General features: G+C 38.0%; 1 protein-coding gene across 3 annotated transcripts in view; it reads left to right on the top strand.

Annotated features, from left to right (window-relative positions):
• sbno2b (strawberry notch homolog 2b) overlaps window positions 1-26673 on the top strand; it is a 47071-nt gene extending 20398 nt beyond the window's left edge. For 2 of the 3 annotated variants that reach the window (XM_058400730.1, XM_058400729.1), the window contains 28 exons: window positions 13582-13716; window positions 13973-14056; window positions 14415-14514; window positions 14621-14781; window positions 15122-15255; window positions 15533-15623; window positions 15746-15889; window positions 16011-16128; window positions 16215-16320; window positions 16404-16557; window positions 17362-17538; window positions 17648-17745; window positions 18071-18153; window positions 18349-18534; window positions 18796-18917; window positions 19206-19337; window positions 19482-19617; window positions 19763-19875; window positions 20606-20677; window positions 20767-20875; window positions 21018-21077; window positions 21171-21314; window positions 21410-21504; window positions 22535-22627; window positions 22884-23015; window positions 23260-23336; window positions 23587-23774; window positions 24531-26673. In XM_058400730.1, the coding sequence (XP_058256713.1) occupies window positions 13582-13716; window positions 13973-14056; window positions 14415-14514; window positions 14621-14781; window positions 15122-15255; window positions 15533-15623; window positions 15746-15889; window positions 16011-16128; window positions 16215-16320; window positions 16404-16557; window positions 17362-17538; window positions 17648-17745; window positions 18071-18153; window positions 18349-18534; window positions 18796-18917; window positions 19206-19337; window positions 19482-19617; window positions 19763-19875; window positions 20606-20677; window positions 20767-20875; window positions 21018-21077; window positions 21171-21314; window positions 21410-21504; window positions 22535-22627; window positions 22884-23015; window positions 23260-23336; window positions 23587-23774; window positions 24531-25309 (4023 nt within the window). In that variant the 3' untranslated portion in view covers window positions 25310-26673. Of the gene's footprint in view, window positions 1-5562; window positions 6005-13581; window positions 13717-13972; window positions 14057-14414; window positions 14515-14620; window positions 14782-15121; window positions 15256-15532; window positions 15624-15745; window positions 15890-16010; window positions 16129-16214; window positions 16321-16403; window positions 16558-17361; window positions 17539-17647; window positions 17746-18070; window positions 18154-18348; window positions 18535-18795; window positions 18918-19205; window positions 19338-19481; window positions 19618-19762; window positions 19876-20605; window positions 20678-20766; window positions 20876-21017; window positions 21078-21170; window positions 21315-21409; window positions 21505-22534; window positions 22628-22883; window positions 23016-23259; window positions 23337-23586; window positions 23775-24530 lie in introns of those variants that run through there. The other variant, XM_058400732.1, reaches the window with a different exon arrangement.

Here is a 26673-nt window from a genome sequence, read left to right as displayed (position 1 = left end):
TCACATGATCTCACAGTGGTAGGCTGAATGCTTTTCTATTGTGTCACTCTACATCTGAAGGCTGCTTATTTTTATTCTGTGTGATCATATAATGAAGATCATGGTTTACAAAATTGTACAGAGGAAAGAATGATCATGAATGATTGATGACTCTTGAATAAAATCGCAGTTTGACAGCAATTGAGGCTTTAAAGTTTGTAATTAAGAAAGGGTTTATTTACAAATCAGTTGGTGACGGGACTGGTTTTCCAAACTGATGTACTGACTGAGTGATAAAGTGTGTTCACAAGTCAGCACCTGTTTCACTTTTTGTTTCTCTTTGCACACAAATTCTAGAAAATGCCGGAAATCTGAAATTTGAATAATAATTTGCCTGGGCGTTTTTATCCTGCAGTTGTAACTTTCATTCAGCCTTCTTCTGACCGCCTCCCCTTATTTTACATGCTGCTTATTTTACATCTGTTCTCCAGTGGAGGATTTTTGTTTGCGAGTCTCCCTGGGTTTTTTTTTTTTTTTTTTTGCATTATAAATTCAAGTTTATAGTGTGTGATACATGTATGAAGCTTCTACTTGAGCCTCAGAGATTCAGTAAGTCCATTAGATCCCATTAGAAGACAGAATTGTTTGCAACTTATTCAAGGCAAGCATTCTTCTGCATATTCATCAAATTATTTCTCTTTATACTGTTTTATACATGTGTCTGATTTCTATCCTGATTGGACGGTGTCCATCTGCATTTTACGTCTGTAGAGGAGTGTGCCTCTATTGCCCCATCACCACGGTCAAGTTTAACTTGAGAGTATAACTGTAGTGCACGCTTGTGGAACTTATGCTTGGCCACAATCCTATGGCATTATGTATTACGGGTTGTTTGGAGAGATGACTGTATTAACACTAACATCTAGCTACAATACATCTCTCATCTCCTACATCTTAAGAGCATGTATACCTGCAATCTGCAATCCCAACCCCATAATACACAATATAATCCTAATACTTAAGAAACATGAAGAGGCTAGATGTGAACAAGGTGTTTACTCCGAACCAGGTGTTTAGCATGTGTCAAGCTATTTGTAAGGAATAATCCACCATAGTCTGTGCTGTTATATAACGCTGTTATATAATAATTTGGCAACAAATGTTTAATTTAGTAATGAAGACCAGTCACATGTTTATAGATACATTACAAAATACATTATTCTGAATGAACAGATAAGGTGTTCTAAATTAAAAATACAGATATGAATAGGATACATGCTATTTTATTTATTTATTTGCTTAGAAAAGTTCACAAGACGTCTGTTTGAGATCGAAGGTGTGCATCCGGATTATAGGATCCCAATGGACAAAATGTTGCGCAATCTGAAGAGGATTTTTATTTTCATGTGGGTATGAGTGAGAATTAATATATTGAGGCACATGTACACGGTGTGACCCAGGACTGTGTGCATCCTTACTGCCTGTTCAGGGATGCAGTAGGTAAATTTAAAATGCTAGTTTGTCTTTATTTTGGGCGAGAAGGTTAAAGCGTGTGCTAATCTTTACAGTGACGTAACTGAGACCAAGGTCGTGTCAGTGTCAGACTTGACAGACCATGCTGATAGTGCTGGCATTTCTACTTCTGGGTTTTTTCCAGTGATTATTACTGGATATTCTGGTTTAGGCCACACCCGCTCAGAGCTTAACATACATATATGTGGAGCACTAAACAGATATAGATAGTGTCATTAATTTATTGCTTTAAACACTTAGTATGTAGTGTTAGGGTGAATTATATTCAGTTATAAAGATGGAAATAAAGATGAGCCTTTGCTATAGGTTTGGAGGCAGAAAGTCACTTTGCAGTTGTGTTTACATTCGGATGTCATATTAGGTAGTGTGGAATGTTTTTTGTTATATCACCGAGAATATAAAGAATGTTTTCTTGTTCGCCTCTGAACTTGCGAACCAGGTTAAAAAACATGCTTGACTTGTCCCCCAGTAACACCAGGACATTTTTTTTTTTTAAGTCGTGAGCAATAAAAGGACGAAAAATTATTCACATCCTCAGATGTGCAGTATGCATGTGTGTGACCTATAAAGGTATGACCTAAAATCCTAGTGTTTCATTGTAGCTTTAATGTGGTGGTAAAGACCACGTCAGCCCATGCTACACCTTGCTCAGCTGGTGGAAAACAGATGCTTCATGATATTATTCTGACTAAATGAGACCGTAATTGTGCTATGACTAATCCTGACCATGTTGACCAGCAGGAAAGATCACACTGCCCTGTTATCTTACACACACACACACACACACACACAAATACAGAAGAGACTTCTTAAAGTAAACAAGTGATTGGTTGGTTGTCAGTTTGTGACAATGTAGCAGGACTTCCTTATATTGTGCTGAGTAGAGGATGTAAAAGCACTGCTCTGTTCCTGCAACCACTTCTGAAACATTAATTATCCGCTGTATTTTGCAACAGTTGGATATTTTTTATGCATTTGTTCTCTGTAGTTTTTGCTGATAATATTATCGGTATTACTGATAATATTAGTATTAGTGTACTTGTGCTCATTTTATTAACCTAGCATTCATGCTTTATTTAGGTTTTTATTTTATTAGCCTGCTCTGTGTTATGGCACTCTGTAACCTGAAGTTGCTACATTTTTTGTAAGGGAAGGACCGCGAGTATTCACAGTGCCTTTCTACAAATATATATCGTGTGCGAGAGTAACAGGTGCATTGTTTTGCTCACTTGCTTACATTTCCTTCCTGGCAATCAAAGGTTTTATTGTTTTCTCGTCATCCATTTGCTTAAAATGCAGCCACACCTTTAATCATTTTGTTCTTTTCCTTGTGTGCCAGAATTACTGACATGCCATGGAATATTTAAAAATGAACGCAAACAGATACAAAACTCTAGCTCTGCCTACCATTTTACAAACTCATGAGGACAGCCTGTGTTGCATGTAATAGCACAGTCTAGCCGTCGCTCAGAAGGAATTGTTCTATGTGAAAAATCAAACTTGTGATTATGAGACCCACCCCAAGCTGAGCCTAGAATAGATCCTGAGTGTGGACTCCAGTATTTGGCCTTACAGACCACTTTCATAACAAGCTGTTTTGCAAGCCCTTCCTGAAAGCAGCAATGAACTCCGTGCCCTAACTTCACCAAGTATTGTTAGAACTGCAATTAACATTAAGTGTTTGCGGTCTTGTGACAGGTGATGATATTTGAGCTGTTTAATTGCTACTAGTTAATAGAAACTGATGGCATCATGAGTTCTGCTAAGTACAAGTATATTTCTAGCTAAACCTGTTTGCCTATGCTAAGAGCTTACTTTGGAATACAGCTTTCGACAAGATGGTGACCCAAATCTACCCAAAAGTGGCTCATGTTTTTTTGTAAAGACTACCTCTTCAAGCACAAACCAAAGAATATAAAGGATGCTAAGATATTCTGCATGGAGAGGTGGACCGAGCTCTCTCTCCAGGTGCCTTCTTTTTGCTGAGACTCTTATTCTCTCCAGAATCTCCATGCATCTCAAAGTAATCATTTGATCCAGTGATTTGTTTTGTGTTTGGGGGAAAACAGAGATTATATGTGCTATTAGTGCTCTTTATGCTCTTTTAGCTCAAAGCAATACTTATTGCATTTGTTACTTGTTTTAAATCTTAATTCTTGCTCATTTATTTGAAAGGTGAGGACATGTGTGCAGTGTCTAAGATGTCAGTCAGTCTGTTCTCGTTTTTCCATTCACAGACCTAAGAGCTTCTGTCTGTGCAAATCTGTTTATAAACACTGAAGCACAACTCATCTTCACTGTTGTAAGAGGTTTGTTCCCTGCTGTATGGTGGAGAATGTAGCGCTAATAATTAGCGGCTAACTGAGCAGGAACGAAGTACAACCTACCTGAACTAGAGAGCAACGAGAACACGAAACCACAATGCAACCACAGAGAAAAGAGGGGCCTCAATACATGTGCATACTACACATACACACACACACAAACATGCACGCACACATGCACAATAAGCTTACAAAGAGTTTTTAAAAGCTTGCCCGTGCATCATCATGTGACTTCTTCCATGGTAGCTTTAGTATGTGGGCAAGTTTTGAGATTGGTCAAATACAGAAAGACATTATACAAAAAGAGAAATTGACAAGAAGTTTACTGTCAACTAGGCAATGCGTAGGCTAAACTTCTGTGGAACACTTTCTAAACGAATAGTAAGCCATGAATACTTTTTTTCTATCAAGCTTTGTTGAGGCTAAATGTCAGTTAGGGATAACAGAGTTTTAATACAAGAGCTATCTCGACCTGTCCACATGGCTTTTTCTTTCCCCAGTCAGACCAGCGCTAATGACTTTATCTTGAAAAATAGATAAGAATCTTATGAAAAATACAGCATGTAAAGAGAACGGCATGACTGTCTTTTCCCATTCACCCACAACATGAAGGGAAATTAATTGAATGTAATGCAGGGCTGCAGAGGTTGAATCATCCTTTCTGATATCCTATTAGTACCGGATGACTACTCGTTCATGTGGATTCCCAACTATGACCCCACTCACGACGCCACTCTGTCTATCAGACTAACAGTCATAACAGTCCTGGGGCTTCTTATTGCCATGAGCAGCCTCTTCCAGTAGGCATTGATCAGCGGGCTACGGCCGGAGCCCTCCAAACTGATTAGGATCTCAAGGCATCATGCAGCGTCTTTTGTATCAGATTCTTTTGGCTCGAAATAAGTTTATATTTTGCATTTGCAAAAATGTTTCATATACATTTCATAAATACTTTCATACACAGATTTCAAAAGTATTAGAATTAGTATTAATAATGCAGGAAGTATTTATTTTTAAAAGCGTAGTCTGAAATAACACCATAATGTGATGACTGCAGATGGTGAATAGATTGTGAAATATTTGCAGCCTTATAACATAGAAATTCTGGGGTTGGGTGTGTATGTTTTATTTACTCTTTGATCAGTGTTCCCGTCTGTTGCTGAATCTCTTGTCTATGTTTGTAAACTTCTGCTTAAATTAGTTAAGCTGTAGGTTGCTTTTTAAGAGGATCTTTTTGTTGCTGCAACGATTGTTCAGAAAAAAAAACATTTAGTTTCAGACGTTATAGCCCTGCTCACAGCCGTTAACTCATTTCTCTGCTTGCTGCCTGGGCTGTGTAAAACTAATTATCTTGATCGTTTCCCATTCATAAGTGATGAATGAAACCATGGTATTCCTCGTGTGGCTCAACACAAAAAGACAGAGGCTGAAATAATGTGCATGCCAGAGAGCCGCTGGCCTAAAGAGAATAATCATTAAATGATGATCTGTGAGCATTAAACAGAGGCCACACAGCCGCCACAGTGCTCTGGAGATCCTGCGCGCTGCGCTGTTTACACTAGAAATGCGGTTGTGTTACACCATGTACAGTAAAGAGGGCCTGACTGCCAGGAACTCTAGTCACTTACCAACAAAAGCATCATTTCCTGAAAGCTCCTCCCCTCCTCCCCCTCTCCTCTCCTCTCCCCTCCCCTCCCTGCCACCTTCAGCACTGAGGAACTAAACCACAATCAATATGACTGAACATTCTGAGCAAATACCTGTCACTCCTCTTTTAGCAAAAGAGGAGCACGCTGAGTAGGAAGGCCAAAGAGCTCTCCAGTATGAGCCTAGCTCCTACCTGTTGTGTGTGTGTGTGTGCGTGTGTGTGTGCGTGTGAATGCGCGCATGTCCGGGTGTGTGAGTAAGAGAGAGGAGTTGTTGGTGTGGCGCTTTGGGATTGCTGTGTTGGCTGTCTCTGTCTCTGTCATTCACTCTTTCCTTGGCGTCCTCATTCTTTGGGAATGCTACAGCTGTGCTGACGGTGCTGAGGTTTTCTCCAGCACATGGATGGATGTGTTGCTTTCTCGAGGTGAACAGCAGTGAGTTCCCGGAGTGGCACTGGACTCATGTCGCTCATGCAGTTTTGGACTAAGTTTTATGCAGACCTGGGACGTCCACTTCCCAAGGTAGATGCCGGCTTTATGTTTTCTTTTTTCTTTTTTTTTTTTTAATGCACAAGAATTTTATTTTTTGAGGGGTTTTGTTTGTTTGCTGTGTTTTTTTTTTATAATTTTTTTGTTTGTTTGTTTTTTTTTGGGGGGGGGCATTGCATGTATAACAAACACAACTGCCCAAGTTACTATTACATTTAACTCATGAATGACACATGAGGAGTCTTATTCTGGGAAGTCATTGTCAGCATGCAATTTAACCTTGTTTGTCTCCAGGAAATTTTGTTTTCTGTTATTTCCTTGATGAGATAAACAATTAAACTTCCTCATCAACATATCCTTGAGTTTATGCCTCGGTTTTCTTGATATAAAATATACTTAGATATTAGAAGTATACTTAGATATACTTAGAAGTAAATATACTTCTTGTTTGAATACAAATCCTATCGATTTTTTTTTCAGCTAAAATCCGAGTTATTCTATAAGTTGAACGGTTGTCAGTCACATTTATTGCTGTTGATACTCAGGGCACTGCATATTGGTAATCAGCATGACAAACTGCAATCTGTGCCGGCTTCCAGTAAGAGGTGGAAGGAGGCGCTTCTTGGATTCTCCACTGGCTAGTTGACAACTTGGTGATTTGAATGTAACTTCAGATTATTTGCATTGGACCCTTTTGCATAAGATTGTTGTAGGGTTTAATAACTCGTCTCAAATCAAACTTCCAGAAATTGCTTGGGCCATGAAATAGTTTAAATCGCTACATTGTCAGTACTTGCCTTTATCCGGGGATGAATGGCAATGCACAAAAATGGAATAGGTGGCATATTTAATAACTGTCATTCTGTCATGGTAAATAGCAAGCTCAGAACGACATCTGTTTATGTTAATGTGCACTTTTTGGGTCAAAAGTCTCATCAGGCTCTATGAAGCTTAAGATTCTTCTAAAGGAAAGAAAACCAAGTCTGTCAGTAAACGGTGGGCAAACAGATCTATTTTAGGCCTGAGGCTAAACAGCAAGAGCGCGTGCCTTACTGGAAGAGAGTGATGTAAGGTGCTTTGAAGAGACCTAGAACACGGACACCTGTGGTTTCTCTACTTGACCTACACCGATAATGTTATTTTTTTCTTTTCACTTTTTTTTCCATTTCTCTTTTTTTTCTGTTCCTTTATTTCTTTCACTCTTTCCTTTCTTTTTCTCGTCTTTCTTACTTACTTACTCTCTTTCTTTGTTCCCTGTGTATTTCATAGACATCGTTTTCAGATCACTATTTTAACCACACCTGTTGGGCTTACTTATACCATATAAAACACATCAGGAAGCTGTTGCTTTGCATCTGTTTTCCCGTCATAGCTTGTTTAGAGGCTCCAGTAAGTGTCAAGTCATGTGGTGTAATCTAATCTATTGTTGTAATAATGAGGCATAATTTCACAGCAGGATTAGCGTCAGTCAGTTTGCTGACGTGGAGGATACTTATGTCTCAAAATGTATCTTATTTGTATATATATATGTATATATATATACAAACACACACACACACACACACACACAGAGACTGGTTTTATTTTATTTATCTTCCTTGTAGGTAGTGCAACACAATGAACCTTTTTGTTTGCCTTTATGCACATGTTTCTGCCTTTTCCTCATTGTTCAAAATCACACACAGACACTCACTGACTTTCGGTAAGAGAAGCCCCCCGTCACTGCTCAGCTTCCTCTTAACATATTGAGCTAACACAGCATTTCTTAGTCACATATAGCCAGCATGCGTGTTGCCATAGGCCACCTTGACTATCCAAGTGTTTGTACTGTAGACTCTTATTCAAACCCAAAGTAAACAGAGCCACCTTAGCTGTCTTTAAAGCAGGTTTGGATAATTAGCAAGGACCACATTCACGCCATGAAAGAGATGAAATCATCTGTTTTCAATGGAAAGTGTGAGAGCACTGCTGGGTTACCGTCAGTATGAGGCAGCTGTGGAGGTCAGGAAGAGGGTGCGCCATGCCTGCATGGTCAATTTATTTATAAAGGCAAAGGATTTTGATTTATTAGATAACAGGTGTTTGCCTGTATGCATTTTTTTTTGTTTTTGTTTTTTTTTTAATTAAAAAAACTGCTTGACATTTGTTTTTGTTTTTTTTCCCATTCCGGTAAAACATTTCTCCCGATGTTCAGGGCTCAGTCGGCATCTTTGGGCATGTTTGTACAAAAACACGTTAGATAGCAATGACATGTTAAGCAGCAGTGTGGATTTGTAAGAATACATGCACAGACTGATTTACTAAAGGAGTCTGCGGAGGACGGGCATTCAAATGAGCAAAGCAACATGACTTGTTCGTTTGCGCATTTGACTTAACGCATGTGTATTATGTCAGTTTTACCTGAGGATGCAAAACACAGGGCAGAGTTCGTGCAAATAGATTCATTTTGCATGCATCACTTAGTTTGAAAGTCACTTTTAAGTGCACAACTTAATGCTGGAATACATGTCATTTGTTGAAGGCACACCTTCTCATTATTAGCATACGGTATATTTAATAAAATGATCAAAGTATTGGTATTTTTTTATTAGTTTCGCACATCTGATGCCAACAGCATTTAAACTGACTTTTTTTTAGATAAATGAAAAGATTTTCAATCATTTACTTGATTCACGTAATGTATTCATGTATTCATTTATTTATTGTTCACTTCAAAATTTTAGCACTCGTTTACCTCATTTACATACGGTTTCCTTCAACATCTTTCTGAATATAGTAAATCACACAAGTTCTCTTCATAAATCATCCACAACGTACTCACTATTTACGTGCACAATGCAGTGCAGTGTATAAAATCATGCAGGTACCGGTCAGGAGCTTCAGTTACTGTTCAAATATCCGAATGTGGGAAAATGTGATCTAAATGATTTTGATTACAGAAAATGTATCAGAAAAGATTTTCATACATGACTCTAGAGTTTACTAACTTAGTTAATAACTCCTTAAACTGTGATGAGCAGAAAAGCATCTCGGAAAGCAAAACCTGCTAAAGCTTGGGGCAGTTGGGTTACAACAGTGTTTCCACACCATTTGTTTCCATTCATCCCTGAGCCTTTTTTCTAAACTGAATAATTTCTGAACCAGCTTTGTGTTAAAGCAGATGAATGTTACCGGAAACTGAAAAAGCATTTACCTTCAACACCTAGCGAGAATAAAAAGGAACCATAGTCTTCAGGTTGAACGTGACTTTTAGCAGTCTTGTTTTTCTCATGGTCCTGCAGTTCCTTTGGCAAGAAATATGTTTTAACAAATAAGTAAAGGTATTTTATATGGAAGAATGTACTGTGGTTGGTGTGGAATGCTGGGGGATTCCCTGCAAGCCAGTTCAGCAACAAACAGTGGAGCAGTGGCTTAGTTTTCCTGAAAACCTACGCCACATTCATGTGGTTGACGGACAAAACAAAGCAATGTATGATCACAAACTACAGATATGCACAATACAGCTGTCTTTTATTCCTGTCTCATGGACCCTGGTATGGAATTCTTCTTGAAGCTACTAGAATACAATCTGCAAATCTAGACTTTAAGCATAGCACAATGTTAATTAGTACTGATGTTATTTGACATTCCTAACCTCTGTCCTGTGGTGTCAGTAGTTTTGTGGACCTGTATAAGTACTGGTCAGGGAGGGAGAAGTTCTCTGATTGGGAAATATGGTCTAAATATGGTCATCAATGTGGTTTTTGAGAACGCTGCTGGGAAATACAAAGTGCTTGTTTAAGCAGGAAACAAAAGAGAATATGAACTGGAAGAGGAACAGGCTGTGAGAGGACACAAGGATCATCAGACCACAAGCCAAATAAGTGTCCTGTCTCTTTGACAATTTATAATTCATTAAGTCATTGTGTCCAGTGAAAATACCCTATAAGCTCGTACAGGCTTGGCCACAAATCTGTGAGGTAGAAGTGTAATGTGTGAAGTGTGAATGGTTTTATAGCTGTGAAATTATTAATGCTAAAGTAGTACAGAAATGTTTCATTGAAGTGACTTTGTCTCTCAAAAACGATGGTCACTTTAATGTGTAATATGAAATTATTTTCAGATATTTTTCTAATATAGATTAGAATATTACCATCAGCAAAACAATAGAATGAAATAATATCTAATCTAATATATCCATCTATCTAATATATAAATATTAAATATAATAAAGATTACAAAGAAACATCTATAATAAATATTACAATTAATATCAGTATATTTATTTATATTATAGTATATTATAATTAGCGTATAACAAATTAATACTGAGTGGAAGGGATAATTATTTTAACAACTTTAATATACTTAAATTGTATACAAACTGGATGCTTATATATACAATTGCATCATACTTAATCTGTAAACTGACATCTATCCTACTACACAGGTTTAAATGTGCTGAACTGGCTTTCATGCAAACACAGTGAGGCGTTTGAAAGGCGTTCGAAAACACAGCTGTAATTTGAATAAAAGATGTGTTCCATCTGTATATTCACATATCTTGTTAAACAGCTTTACTAAACTTTCCTGACCATGGAAAAAGGAGGCTGTGCATGGTGTTTTCTGTTGCGGCAGGAACAAACAGGCTGCTCTAGTTTGAGTCAGAGCTGGCTTCAGTAAGATGGGCAGGATGTGATGTTTTTACTTAGTAAAGACGTAGCTGTGAGGTCTCCTCACATTCTCCATTGAAATGTTCTCCAAGGCAAGTTTTCTCAGACTTTGCCTGCCATGATGGCTCCAAGCGTGTCACTTTCCTGCTGCTTTGTTCCAGTGGCAGCTTCCAGGGTCCCTGCATGCACTTAATATCCCTGATTATGATTCATTTTGCTTACTGCACATTTACATTGTGCATTCTAAATGTATATTATAATTATTTTGACTTGTAGACATTATTTTGATTTTGACTTATAGAACTGGATCAAAAATATAACTGAATCTTATAACACAATGAGTATATCGTCTAAATGTTATATATAAACATAACTCTTTCATGCAAGTGTCCACACTTATGACCAGTCAAAAGCTGTTTTAGAATAAATTCTAATCATATCTATCTAATATAAAAATCTCCAAATCACTTGAGACTACTCGAGCATATAATTATATTTTATAAATAATTATCCTGATTTCTACACACAATCCCAAGTCATGTAAAAAGCAGTTTTAATGTAAAGTGATTTATTTATTTATTTATTTATTTATTTATTTATTTATTTATTTATTTATTTATTTATCTATCTATTTACTTAACTATTTATTTATTTATCTAATCAAAGTTAATAAAATATTTTACACCTTAATGTTAATGAAATTTTATAAATGTTTTAGATATGCATTTCAATTTCTATTTTTAAAAAAATATTTAGATTTTAATTCCTAAAAAACATCTAAAGAATCTAAATATGTTTCAAATGTAAATTTTATGTATGAAGGGGTTAATTTAGGAAGCCAAAATTTGTCTCTTATTACCTGAGTGTTTTGTGCATCTTCCTTGATTTGATTTGATTCTGTTTTGGAGCTCTGTGCACTATAAATACTTATTTTTTTTATAACAGTTGTCTTTCTTTTAGGTCACCTTTAATGATTCATCAGTATTTTTTTCCGTTTCTTGTTTGAAACAGTGAAAGCACACAGTGTGTTTCTGAAGTCAATAATTAAATGGAGATGCATCAAATTCATCAGTGTGAATATAGCTCTCAGCTATTTGCTATATCGCAGCTATGAGGTTATTCGTAAGTTTTTACTGTATGCACTTAGAAAGCAACTTTTAATTAGCGACTGTACCAGTCATCTCCTCATCCCTGATAATGAATAAACTTTATTTTTTCATCTCAGGCTCTGAGAGATGAGTACATTGGTTGGAATCTGTTGAATGTTCAAACCTTGACTTGAATGAACAAACATATAAGCATTGTTTTGAAGAGGTTTGACACTTTTAAAGGTTCCCCTATACCCTATATCCTATACCCTATATACTATACCCTATATCCTAAACCCTATAACATATCCTATACCCTATATCCTATAGCCTATATCCTATACCTTATATGCTATACCCTATAGCCTGTATCTTATACCTTATACCCTATAGCCTATATCCCATTCCCTATATCCTATACCCTATAGCATATATCCTATACCATATAGCCTATATCTTAAACCCTATAGCATATATCCTATACCTTATACCCTATATCCTACACCCTATAGCCAATTTCCTATACCTTATATCCTATACCCTACAGCCTATATCCTATACTTTATATCCTATAAGTATCTGATTACAAAGTGAATTGATTAGTCTTATGTCCCTTTCATTATGTCACTAACTTATTACTCAGTGTAATCCTTGAAGAAACACTAAATTAAAAAAAATTAAAGCATTTCTAAATTGCTTTTGGTGGGGTATATGGTTTCTGAAAGCTGAGGTAAGCTATGGCCAAAATATATCTAATACCTTATACCCTATACCTTATACCCTATAGCCTATATCCCATACCCTATATCCTATACCCTATAGCATATATCCTATACCCTATATCCTATAGCCTATATCCTATACCTTATATGCTATACCCTATAGCCTATATCTTATACCTTATACCCTATAGCCTATATCCCATACCCTATATCCTATACCCTATAGCATATATTCTATACCCTATAGCATATATTCTATACCCTATAACCTATATCTTAAACCCTATAGCATATATCCTATACCTTATACCCTATATCCTACACCCTATAGCCAATTTCCTATACCTTATATCCTATACCCTACAGCCTATATCCTATACTTTATATCCTATAAGTATCTGATTACAAAGTGAATTGATTAGTCTTATGTCCCTTTCATTATGTCACTAACTTCTTACTCAGTGTAATCCTTGAAGAAACACTAAATAAAAAAAAATTAAAGCATTTCTAAATTGCTTTTGGTGGGGTATATGGTTTCTGAAAGCTGAGGTAAGCTATGGCCAAAATCTGTGTATCTTTTGTACTAGAATTTTACAGTGACATTGGATTTTCTGAACATACTTCACCATCAAAAGTCATCAACAAACAGCAATTAGGTTTCACTAGCACTGATATAATTCAGTTGAGCTTCTGTAGTATTGGTATCTGGTGTTGTTCTCATAGTAACAATATGATGCCATCTCCAAGGAACAATTTCTTGTGTTTCTTGTCTTGTCACTAGAACTATCTTTAATGTGAGAAATGAGAAAAACATTACTTTGGGATTTTTAAACCATCGAGTGATTTACTCACTCAAAATAATATCATCTTCAGTAACTGGGATAGAACCCTGTTTCAATTTAGAATAGCCAGTCTATCAACCAAACCCAAAGGACACAGTCATGATAATCCACATAAACCCCACACTATTAGACAGTATTCAAAATGATAGTCAATATGTTGTCAGCATGAGAAACAATTTGTAAAGGTTTTAATGCCCTGGATGGCTGAAAAGAATATATTTAAGATGCGATATAGAAATACAGTACAGTGATACAGTGGGTTTAATCTGATCATCTAAATTTTTCTCTGGCTCTTTCCCTTCATAGGACCTTGTATGTATAGATGATCTGTCCAACAACTCCCTCTTCTCTTCTTCTGACTCCCTGTCTGAGTATGTAGATGACAGCTTGGCAACTGTACCTACCATATGGGACATCAATACACCAGCAGAGAATCAGGAGGTAAGACTCTTTTATTTGCTCCCCCACCCACAGAAAGACATCTAACAAAGCAACCGCGGGTTTCCTCTGAATTCTGATATTGTTTGTTGCACTCCTACACTAAAGCACTTTGTGTATGCTCTGTGTAGCTGGTGTTTGAGAGCTGTTGTGAAACTAGTCGACATGGCGCATTTCTTCACACGTTTTCTTTTGCCATTGATTTACTTTCAGTCTTATGTTTTTGCTTTCTTCTTTTTTTTTCTTCTTTTTTTTTCAGCTGAGTTCCAGCCGGTTTCAGGGCTTATGCAGTTTAGACGATATCACTGCTATAATCAGCACACCGCCTCAGGGGAGCATTCAGGTAGCATCTCACAACATTACGTTAATGAGTAAATGAAATCATCCTTGTCTGTATTAGAAATTAGAAGAATTAACCTCTGCTTGTGCATACTTTTATTTGATTTGAATTGACCGAACCATCGAAACACATCTAAACTAACAGTGTTTCTAACAAATTTATAGTGACTTCCTGGTAATTAGGTTTATAGTACATTTCAGAAATTAAATTGAATGCTGTAAATTAATACCCTGAAGTGTTTGTATGACTGGCATTTTGTTTTCACTTTCATTTTTTAGCTTGTTTGTTTAATAAGTTCTTTTATCAGTTCTCTTTGTATCTTTGAGTAGTTGTAGTTTATCCATGTGTATCTGTGTTATAGATTTCGCAGCCACACCCAGAGGAGGAGGAGGAGATAGAGGAAGAGGAGACAGAAGAGCTAGGCCATGTAGACACCTATGCTGACTATAAACCTTCAAAATGTAGGTCCAGCCCTCTCATTTCCTGTACCTGTCTGTCTGTCTGTCTGTTATTCTCTTTCCTTAACAGACATCTTTTTCTTTCTCCCCTTGCCTGTCCTTCCACCAGCCACTATTGGAAACTCTCATCCTGACCGTGTAGTGGAGACCAGCACTCTTTCCAGTGTCCCTCCACCTGACGTCACTTACACTCTCTCCATTCCTGACACCATCATAGACAGAAGCATGCTCTCTGCCCTGCAGCTTGAGGCCATCATCTATGCCTGCCAAGTACGTGACACACAATGGTCCAAACTATTCCCATTGCATATACAGCACATAATCACACACACATATGCATGCACAACTTTCAGCTGTCTATGCATAGCATTAGCAGTGGTAAAATATCATGGTGTAGCAGTGATTCTGCTGCATCAACAACGTCAAATCATAGATGTTGGTTAGAAACTGATTGAGTGGTGACATAACAGATTTTAATAGTTTCTTGCATGTTATAAAATCTAGTAGGCAATATATTATTAAACAGATCATTTCAATAGTTTCAGTTTACACTTTGGGGGCACTCTCCAGAATCATTTCCTTAGTAACGACCTCTGTCTTTGCACATTAGCAACATGAGGTGATTCTTCAAAACAACCAGAGAGCAGGTTTTCTGTTAGGAGATGGAGCTGGAGTTGGAAAGGGCCGCACGGTGGCTGGGATCATCCTTGAGAACTACCTAAAGGGAAGGAGGAAAGCACTTTGGTAAGGAGTTGATCAACAGCTTTACAAATAATAAGATCCTTAGGAACCCCTGCACTCTACAGCTTGGTGTTTTTTTATGTATTTGCCAACACAATTGAACCCATCATCTAAATAAAGTGTTTAACAGCATGAATTATTCTAAAATGTGCAACATGGGTTACTTTCATCAACACTAGGATTTATAATCACTGCTCTATTAATCTTTACTACTTCTTCATAGTTAGCATTTTTCCCTTAGGACCATTTCTATCTCTAATTTATTGTCTGCCTCTTTCAGGTTCAGTGTATCCAATGACCTCAAATATGATGCTGAACGAGACCTTCAGGACATTGGTGCTCCCAATATTCTAGTACATGCATTGAATAAGGTAAAGGTCTAAAACACATTAAATATAGCTGACCTTTGCTCTTTCATATTCTGGCTTTCCACATTGTGACTCATATTTCCACTTAACACCTCATCAAACTGTGTATCACTGTGTCATGTCAGATAAAGTATGGAGACACGGCTACCTCAGAAGGGGTTCTGTTTGCTACCTACTCGGCTCTAATTGGAGAGAGCCAGGCAGGAGGCCAGCTTCGGACCAGGCTCAAGCAGATCCTAGATTGGTGTGGACCTGAATTTGATGGAGTCGTATCCTTTACTGTTTGAGTTCTGACTATACCTGACCAACAAGTGTGAAGATTTGAAATCTGTATTACACAAGAATACATCTCTGTTGCTATAAATTCCCTTAACAGCACCGTGATCACAGATTGTATTTGATGAGTGCCATAAAGCCAAGAATGCCACGTCCACCAAAATGGGCAAAGCTGTGCTGCAGCTGCAGGACAAGCTTCCTCTGGCCAGGGTTGTGTATGCCAGTGCCACAGGTGAATATTCCAAAGATGTCTATACAACACATGGAAATCTCTGAAGTCTTTATGATTTAAAGCTAGACATTTCCTCCATTTCACAGGTGCCTCTGAGCCAAAGAACATGATCTACATGAGTCGTCTGGGCATCTGGGGAGAAGGAACACAATTTAAGACGTTTGATGATTTCCTCCATGCAATAGAAAAGAGGTTTGTAAAATGCACATGGTTAGTAAATAGTTAGTGGATGTGGAAAAAAGTTTTCTCATTGGCTGTTTGGTCTCTTTTGGTAGAGGGGTGGGTGCCATGGAAATTGTTGCCATGGACATGAAGGTGAGTGGGATGTACATTGCACGGCAACTGAGCTTCTCAGGGGTGTCCTTCCGCATTGAAGAAATCAGCTTGGATGATGACTTCATACTCGTTTACAACAAAGCTGCCAAACTGGTAAGCAGTGCACAACCAAAGTTTTATTCTTTTTAATTATTTTTTAGAGTAAATGATTTTTTATCGTGTGGTGTTTTTAGTGGGTTTTTTTTCTGTTAATGTCAAAGATTTCCCATAAATTAAAATTTTATTAATGAATAAACGGTACACGTAATATCGTGGAACATATGCAAATAAGTTGGTTCCTGTTATTGCTCATGTTACAGCAAGTCATTCTCTTACTAGTGTGATTTGTAGCTTTTCATTTTACTTAAGTAGCAAAAAGTATAATCTCATCTATACTGAATAGTTTTCCATGGTAGTAAATCTTACACATCATAAAAAATCACTACATCAAGTAAATCATTACTCAGCATCATGACTGTTACAAATTGCTGACACATTGCCAGTCTTTCAATTAATTTTTCATAAACATCTCTTTAAAAAACAGCTTCACCACATTGATCTTTATATGTTTATACTTTGTTAAAGAACATTTTTTAATCTGTTGATTATTTGACTTTGATTATGTGCAGTGGACCTGTGTATGAGCTGTTATTATAGAAAAGAATAATGTATTAGAACAAGAAAATGAATAGAAATCCATCATTCATGTTACAATCAGAACTAGCGTCTGAGCTGTGCTGATTTGCAGTTAAAACACACCTTCTAACTAATTTGATTTGAGAATTAGCCCACACTGTGGTATATTGTAATAATATAACTTTCTATTTGTGGTACTACTTGAGTTTGTCAGTATATGAGGAACTGTGGTCATGCTGTGGAAATGAAACTGACCCTGTCTGATCTGTCTGTGGTTCGCAGTGGGCAGAAGCCTTGGCTGTCTTCACTCAGGCTGCTGATCTTCTCGGTATGGTGTCCAGGAAGTCTTTGTGGGGTCAATTCTGGTCTTCCCACCAGCGATTTTTCAAATACCTCTGTATTGCCTCCAAGGTGCGCTGTCTGGTCGAGCTGGCAAAGAAGGAGCTAGAAGCTGGCAAGGTGAGCTCCATCACACCGCTGAAGCCTTTAGGCATTAGTGCTTTTTTTACAAAGCAGTTGAACGACACTATCAAACTGAAATTCAGCTCATTTTCTTTTTGTCTTGCAGTGCGTTGTGATTGGACTACAATCAACAGGTGAAGCACGAACCCGAGAAGTTCTTGATGAAAACGAAGGGCACCTCGACAAATTTGTTTCTGCCGCAGAGTAAGTATAGCATTTCTCAATGTATTGGTAGGTGTATGCCACACGCTTCCTATAGACACAGTTATCTAATAATGTTAAATAATGTTTCATTTGCCTTTCTGCAAACTGCAAGTTTGACTAATTCAAATTGCCAGATAAGGGCACTTGTGTTTTGTTATTTTTTTGTCATTGCTATTGCTACTAAATATTCTCAATACATTTACAGGTACTTTCTTTCTGTCATGCTGGTTACTGATGTCTATAGCAGTAATATGAAGCACAGTATGGTATGTGAAAGCTTCGTGTGGATTCTTAGTAACAGGTTTTGTTTTTTTTTTGTTCTTAGGGGTGTGTTCCAGTCCCTGGTACAGAAGCACTTCCCTTCAGAGAAACAGCGAAGAGAGAAAGGATCAGCCAGCAAGAGGAAACGTAGGTCTTTTCTCCACTTGGAACAACATACATTGATTTGTATTTCGTTTTTTCAGAAAATGTCCATTTCAAATGACAACTATCTATGGCCTCACTTCATCCTCCAATACAATTCCTCAGAAATCATTTGGTTTAGACTGGAAGCATCCTATCTAGATATGTATAAATGTTGCGCTGTATCTGTGTGTGATGTAGGTAAGCCCAAAGGCCGGCAGGCAAAGTGCTCCAAACAGGGTACGGATGCCAAAAGCCTCATTAACATCAGTGATGACAGCAGCACAGAGTCTGATGGAGTCGACAGCGACTCCAATTCGTCTCCAGATTCACTACAAGACAATAACGATGATGTCATCTTTATTACACAAACCAACTGTCATGCAGGTACAGTGTCTCATCATTCTGATTTATGTCCAGCGGTGCATCCAATACCCCTGTTTTTAGACTCATTTAGTCATTATTTTATTCAGCTCAGTGTATGGTGTGAATCTCGACTCATTACAAGAACAGAAAGGTTTAAATTGATGTAAAGCTTAAAGAATAAATTCAGCAGTTCACTAAAGCACCATTTGTGTATTTCAGCCTTTTTCTTGCTGAGAAATGTAATAATTGTTTAATTCCTCATTTTCCTTTCCTGTTCACTAGCTCATTTGGAGGAGATGAAGCAAAGCCTCCTCAGTAAAATTGTGGGGCTTGGGAAAGAACTACCTCTGAACACTCTGGATGAGCTCATAGATAAATTTGGAGGTCCAGAAAAGGTTTCAGAGGTAAGGAAATCAAGGAAAATTATGAAGAATGTTATGTATTATAACAGTAGATTGATACATACTAGAATAAATTATCAGTAGCTTATCACATTACAGCTGCTTGATAAAAACACTGTTATTTTGCTCAAAATCAAGATCCAGATTTTTAATGCAAAGTATTAAGCCAATTTACAAACAGATGTTTTATTTCACTGTGTAAACAACTTTGTTGTAAAAAAAAAAAAAAAAAAAAGTTGTAACTTTTATAAAACTGACAGTATCTCTCTTTCTCTCTCTTTACGCGTGTAGATGACAGGAAGGAAGGGCCGAGTGGTTCGGCGGCCAGATGGGAGTGTGCACTATGAGTCTCGCGCTGAACATGGTCACACCATTGACCAAATCAACATCAAAGAAAAGGATCGCTTCATGAATGGAGACAAGGTTAGAAGTGTGCAGAGTGGTTTAAAAAGTTGCCTCTATAATTCATTTCAAAAGCAAAACCCTATCTGAATACATCATGGAAAAACTGAGTAAATTAATCTGTTTCTCTTTCTCCTTCACTCTCCTCCTCTCCGCCTCTCTCAGCTGGTGGCTATAATCTCTGAGGCGGCCAGTTCAGGAATCTCTTTACAGGCAGACAGGCGGGTGAAGAACCAGCGCCAGCGAGTCCACATGACTCTGGAGTTGCCCTGGAGTGCTGACCGGGCCATCCAACAGTTTGGTGAGTAAGGACCCCATTTTCACTTACTGAATCTGATTTTCAGACTCCTATCACTAGTTATCCTTACGTCTACTGCAAAAAAGTTCCAGATCATTTTCCATAAACAGCAAACGTTACTTCTTTTTTTTTCATCACTCATACCCAGGTCGTACTCACCGCTCCAACCAAGTCACAGCACCAGAGTATATCTTCCTCATCTCTGAACTGGCTGGCGAAAGACGCTTTGCTTCAATTGTGGCTAAGAGACTGGAGAGTCTGGTATGTCACAAATACAATCAAATGAGCCACACAGTTTAAAGTCTAAATGCTTTATTTTTTTTTCACATGCTATCAAATATAACACAAAATAATACCATTGTACTGCTGTTGTTTATGGCCACTAGTCCCCTCACATTTATTCTAATATGGCGTTTGCTGTAATATATTCTATAGTTAAATGGTTTTTTTCCGTTGCGTACTGAATTGCTGTACGCACTCGGGCATTGAGGTCATCCCTGTTGCTGAAGCTTTTTTTCTCCCTACGTAGAGGAAATAATCTCATTTCTTACTTCAAAGGGGTCTACCACTTGCAATTAGGTCATATTAGTCATTTTGGAAGTCAAAACTGATATAGGACGCGATGCTCAGGATTTGAGACGTCCTACTCACTTTCAGTCTAACTGAAAGTGAATCTGATTTTGTTATCTAGTACAGTTTTAAGCTAAACACATCCATATAACCTAATTTTTTCACCTTGCTAATATTTGCTGATTAGTGTTTCTCCCTTTTACTGCATTCAGATGTTTGATGCTACTTAGGGTTTATTCCACTCTTTGTGGCAGCAGTATTTTAGAGCACACCTCCAGTGGAGCTAACAGCAGCTAACATGGTGAAATATTATAATTTCTTTTAGTCAGGCAAGCGCATGGAAGTTGAGCATGTAAGCTAAATTTAACTTCACATGCAGTGTTTTTATACGAGAAGCTGTAATGTCTGTATCCTCTCACAGGGTGCTCTGACACACGGTGACCGAAGAGCAACAGAGTCTAGAGACTTGAGCAAGTACAACTTTGAAAATAAAGTGAGTCGACGTCTTATCTGGAACTTATATACAGATGTTAATCTAAACCAGTTCTGGATTAAGCAACAAATGCTTATTTTTCTTTCCAGTATGGTAGCAGGGCTTTAGAGAAGATCACCAAAGCCATTCTGGGTCACATCGAGAGTAAGGTGCCTCCTCCCAAGGGCTATCCAGGTGGTGACGCAATGTTCTTCAGAGGTAAAACTTTGGAATTATAATCAATGTTTACGTATATATTTTATATGTTGAAATGCAAAATGTGGCTGTAGATATTAGTCCTTTAACTATTATTCGTGTATGGGCATTGATTTGCACACTTCCAAATTGTTTGTAATCTTAGACATGAAGCAAGGCATGATGGATGTTGGCATTTTCTGTAAGGAGATCAACCCTGAGAAAGGTGAGATCCCCACCCATTATATTCAGTACACATACACACAGGTTTAAATATATATTATCTTATTCTCTGGTTAACACCTCTGTTTTTCAACAGACTGCACCATTACTAAGTTCCTCAACCGTATTTTGGGTCTGGAGGTGCTCAAGCAGAACTCTCTCTTTCAATACTTCAGTGACAATTTTGACTACCTGATTGAAAAGGACAAGAAGGAAGGCAAATATGATATGGGGATCTTGGGTAGGTATGCCTGTAACTTTCTATTGAATGTTGTTTCCTCTTTTAAAGAGCTGTTGGTTTGTAATGCCATGCGCCCTCTTGCTGTTTATTTACAGATCTGGCTCCAGGTAATGATGAAATCTCCAACGAAACTCAAGAGAAATTTTTGACTCCAGGCAACCCGCAGGAAGGCCAAGTCATTCTCTATAAGGTCAGTTTGATTAAACATGTGACTCGGTGTGCTCATACTGAATATATCAATTAGGCAGAATGATAGACTCTGAAATAACCATCTTGTCATGTCAACAGAATCCACTAATTGCACTAATAGGCAGATTTTTATTTGCACACAGTGTCCTAGTAGTCATTTTGTTATTTTTGTTATTTTTTATATCTCTTTCTACTTGACTTCATGTGAAATAAGGAGCAAAGATGTTTTTTCTGAATTTGTATTTATTTTAATACATTATTTTGATATTATTTTCTTATCCTTATTTTAAATCCTTTCCATTTCCTTTCCAAATTTGTAATAAGCTACATGAATATGAAAAAACTCACCACAGTTTAATAAGAACGTTGACAATTATATATATATATTATATTATATAAGTTATTTTACATTTTGTTGCTTCATTGTTTAAGTAGCTTCAAGCATTCCCTGCTGGTTTTGTGTAGGGCCTTGTTTTTCATTTAGAGCATTCTTTATGAACTATGCAAGTTTAATGGCAGTAGACAGTGATTTTATTTTTAATTAATATTAACGATATTATGGTATTGGAAATCAAAGCTCTTATAGTAGTTTTCATGCCGGTAATATAAATATGATCATACATATTTGTCTTATTTGTGATTTTTTTTGTGTTGTAAAAATAGCTGCTTTGTGTGTGCATGTGAATTTTTCAGTTAACATCTACATTTCACAGCACATGTCTCATGTTTCAAATGTTATACAACACCAAGAACAAACTTCACATTGTTTCACACATTTGACATTTTACAAAAAGGCTTAGTTGGAACGTTTGACCATTTCCTTCTTCCTCTACAAACAGACAGCTTATATTAACAACAAGCGCAGCACAGACCAGTTTATCAACTGCCGTTTAGAGTTCCACCCAAAGCTACTTTCCGTTTGTGGTTTTGTCACAGAATAAGGCAGCTTTGTACAGAGTTGGCCATGTCCTGGCTTTCAGTCTGCTCTAATTATCCCACCTCTGATGTAGATGCTTTGTTGTGCCTTGCAGATCAGTGTGGACAGAGGCATGCCTTGGGAAGAGGCTCTTAAAAAGTCTCACACACTCAGCAACCCAGAAGAAGGCTTTTACATCTCCCACAAGGTGGGTCTTTGAAGCAGAATCCAAACCGTGTCTCACATTCCCACATCTCCATTCAGCTTCCTTTATGATCAGTACTATCAAAATAAGAACAAGAGAGGGTAATGGGGTGAACCTGAGTTCATTATTATTAGAGCATTCTGTATGGACAAATGTATGGACAGGAAACAAAAATAAATCACATTTGAGTGCACAGGGTTCACTTTACTGCAAAGGCTTGATAGCAGACTGTGAGATTTGCTGTTTGTCTCCACTGCAGCTGAGGGGGAGTCACCCATGTGTGCTGCTAGCTGAGCTGGGCAGAGGTCACAACCTGACTCTCTACAAGCCCAATGTGGGCAAACAGAAGCAATCTGAGAATCTAGAGAACATCCAAAAGAAGTACCGCAAGGTTTGTCCCTGTCCTTTTTTACCGTGACCTGATCTGTTTAAATTAGTTTTGCATGGCCGGGTATGGGAAAATGTCATTAGTCAAATCAGTCATATTTCATTGTGGACTAATCTTATAAAAGTGTGATTTATACAGAGACCACCTATTTTGTGTAAAGTCTAACATCAGTGATTGTTAAACTAACTGGTCTAATGGAATATTGTTTGAGTTTCACTGTTTGATATCTTTAAAAATCGAACTGCAGGTGACTCCCGAGGAGGCAAGGGAAAGCTGGGAGAGTCAGTTCACTTTCTCCTTCAGGAAATGTAGCCATGCCAACTGGTGAGTGTGGATCCCTTCATTTTCCCAGCCATAATAATTATAATCATTATGTCGCCCCTGCTTGCTCTCATGTCAGATGTAGCAAATAGGAAAGCATGGTGTTTACTGCATTTTGTCTAAAGATTGCAAAAGAGCAAGATTGTTTTAAGTGATCGAGCATAAAAATGGTAAAAGACATAAACATAGCTTCCTGATTTTAGGTGTTTTAGGAAACCGGCTGTTTATTGTAATGTGTCTGTGCTCTATGAAGGAACGGGAGGTGCAAAAAGGTCGAGGAAGGTCAGGAGTGTTTGCAGGGCATGCGCTTGCGGCAGTATCACGTCCTCTGTGGAGCACTTCTGTGCGTGTGGAAGCGTGTAGCTGACGTGGTGATGGACATCACCAGCTCCAGCATCCTGCAAATCGTCCGTCTCAAAACCAAGGAGCACAAACAAGTCGGTGAGTGTCCACAGCTAGGTTAAGCGTGTATGAGGAATGGTGTTATTCTTTTGCATGTAAATCAGAATGAGACTTGTGGGTAGGAATTTGTGGTGACACAAATTGAGGAATATCTCTTCAGTTCTCAAACAAATTAATCTTTTAGTTAAAGTTGTTGTGTTTATCAGCCAGAAGCTGTGGAATAAATGTTATACCCTGTTACTTTACAATGTACCTGCTAGGCATTTTTAAATCCTATCTTGAAGCTCACCTTGTTATTTAGTCTACATAATGTAAATGTTTTTAATGTTTTCATTTTTATTGTAGATCATTTATTGTAACTGCTGTTAGTTCATTTTAGGGTTTTAACTCAATTATACAATTTGACCTGGTTAAATGTATTGTTTCCTTTCTTTCTTAATAGATAATCTTAAAGCATCAGTATGTAATAAATCATTTGGAGCTAGTCATTATTAAGCCAGAAAATATATATTCAGAAATAAAACTCTATAAATCTCAAGAAAGAGGAGAAAAAAGAAATAATGTGGACCATCAACAGCAAAACTAATCGGGACAAAGAGGCATATACGGTTGCCTGTAAATCATGTTGTATTTCCGTTCAAAAAGCTTTTCCTTCTGCACTAGAGTTGTGTGCATGTGTTTGGAGGTATAGCTTTAGAGGGAACACTGATGTTGAATTAATTTGTTTTTATGTTTGCTTCTTTAAAAAAATTTATGTGAACTTTGATCATCCTTATTTTCACATCCTCTGCTCAGGTATAAAGATCCCAGAGAACTGTGTGGCTCGGGTGCGAGATGAGCTGGACCGCATGGACAAGGAGGTGAAAAGGAAGCGTAAAGAGAAAGAGCTACAGGCTCAGGAGCAGCGCCTGGCTGAACAGCGGCGGAGGATATTAGAAGAACGTCACAGGGATATGCTCTACTCCCAACCTCCCCAGCTCTCCAGCCTGACCACCCTTTACAATGGCCCCTTATTCCCATCTTTTCCATCACACCTTCAGACATCCACAGAGGGCATCCTGGACCTGACAGCGGGTGGCTCCGCTCGCCTTTCCTCACACAGCACGGGAGCAGGCGTCCTCTCTGATTTCAGCGTAGAGGCTTTCACACAGGTTGAGCAGCAGCAGCACCAGCAGCAGCAGCAGAGTCAGGCGGCTCTGAGAGACTCTGTGCAGCAGGAGTTGTTCAACTATGCCACTCATTGTGAACTATCACAATGCCACTCTGCTCTTCCCTCTTCTTCATCAGACTCTTTACACACTGCCATACCTGCCTCAGCGAGCCTCTTCTCCACCTCCATCCACCCTTCCTCCTCCTCATCATCCCTTTTTTCTCCTTCACTCACGCCATCATCCTCCAGTTCTTCGCTGTCACTCTTTTCCTCCCTGTCGCCGTCAGACCAGCACCCGTTTGCTAACTGTAACGATGACACAGTCATCAACGCTAAAGAGGTGCTTAGCAATATGCTGAGGAGTTCAGACTCTCGCCAGTCTGTCATTCACTTCAGAGTTCCCGAGTCTGAGCACCTGTCCTAAACACAGCCTGGTATTTGAAGCAGGCTGACTGAGCTTGTCGCAGTGACACACCAAGCTGACAGATTAACACCAACAAAAAATAGCAGATTTTGTTAAATCCAGTCATCTTCAAAAACTCAAACAACATGTATTCATTTTCATTTAACTGTCCATACCATGAGATTGCAATAGTCCACTGTAATACTGTATTAGATGCTATGTCAAAGCAGTATACCATCTACCACCTATCAGAGAGGTGCCAACACGTCCATTTAGCTTTAGCATTTATGATTTTTGACACTACAGGAGCCATATGAGACCACTGATTTTCTGATTTTTCAGATAAAGCAAAAATAGATTTCACCTGTCATCACTGAAGAGGAAAGAACAAACATTTGCTTCTGCTAGTAGTTATTTTTAATTTGCACACATGGACTTTACCTAGGTGAAACTTTACTTGTGAATCCACAAGACTCTCCCTTGCGAGCTAATAGAAAACTATAGGGTGGTTCTCACTGTTAGACAACAACATTGAAGGTACTGCTTATTGCAGCAGTTATACTGAATGTCTGCTTTGCTCTTTTCATGTAGAAATAATCTCGCACACCAGAAGACTCTATGGGTTTCTCTGGTCATTTTTGACACTCTGTCGGCTAGGATTTTCTTGTTGGCACCTGAGATGTTACTCGTAGTGGTATACAATTTTGACTTCTGTTTACAGCCAGCCACACAAACCACCCCAAGCTGCCATTTTCTCACCACTGTGAACCTGATTAATCTCTCCAGTCTGACATTTTATTGCAAGAAAATTATTCACAAGTTGCAAGATGAGCAGAACATGAGGTACTGTGTGTGTGAGAGTGTGTGTGTGATTACGAATGTTAGCTTGCTTTGCATACTTTTAATTTCCTTTCTATATTTCTAGCATCTAATAGCAGTTCGACGCAATCAGGACTGAATTGCACGTCACAAAAATACTACAGGCAGAGCGCTATTTGTGATCCAGTCACTCAAGAGTTGGCTTGGTGTGTCACTAAATCAGTTTATTGTATGTAACAGACATGCACTGGACTCATTCACACACTAGATAGATCTCCAGTGTTTATTAGATAAAGCCCATCTGCCCACTTATACTCAGACTTAGATGTTTAAATGTTTTCTGTGTTTGTTTAAAAAGGACCAAAAAATAGAAAACAATGACTTAGGGCTTCATCATCCAATCCAACACTGAATCAAAAATGCTTGAAACCTGTCTATTATAGCTTATCAGTTATTTGAGTCACACTGCCCTCTACTGGCATGTCTCTGTCACAGGTCATCGTTTTGTTTTGTTTTTTTTTGCTGAAACTTCTGTCATGCTGAAACCCAAACTGGAAAAGAACAAA

This window comes from Hemibagrus wyckioides, linkage group LG10, assembly GCF_019097595.1.
Source record: "Hemibagrus wyckioides isolate EC202008001 linkage group LG10, SWU_Hwy_1.0, whole genome shotgun sequence".
Lineage (NCBI taxonomy): Eukaryota > Metazoa > Chordata > Actinopteri > Siluriformes > Bagridae > Hemibagrus > Hemibagrus wyckioides.
The sequence above is the reverse complement of the archived record's forward strand: the minus strand, read 5'-3'. Positions and strand labels throughout refer to the sequence as shown.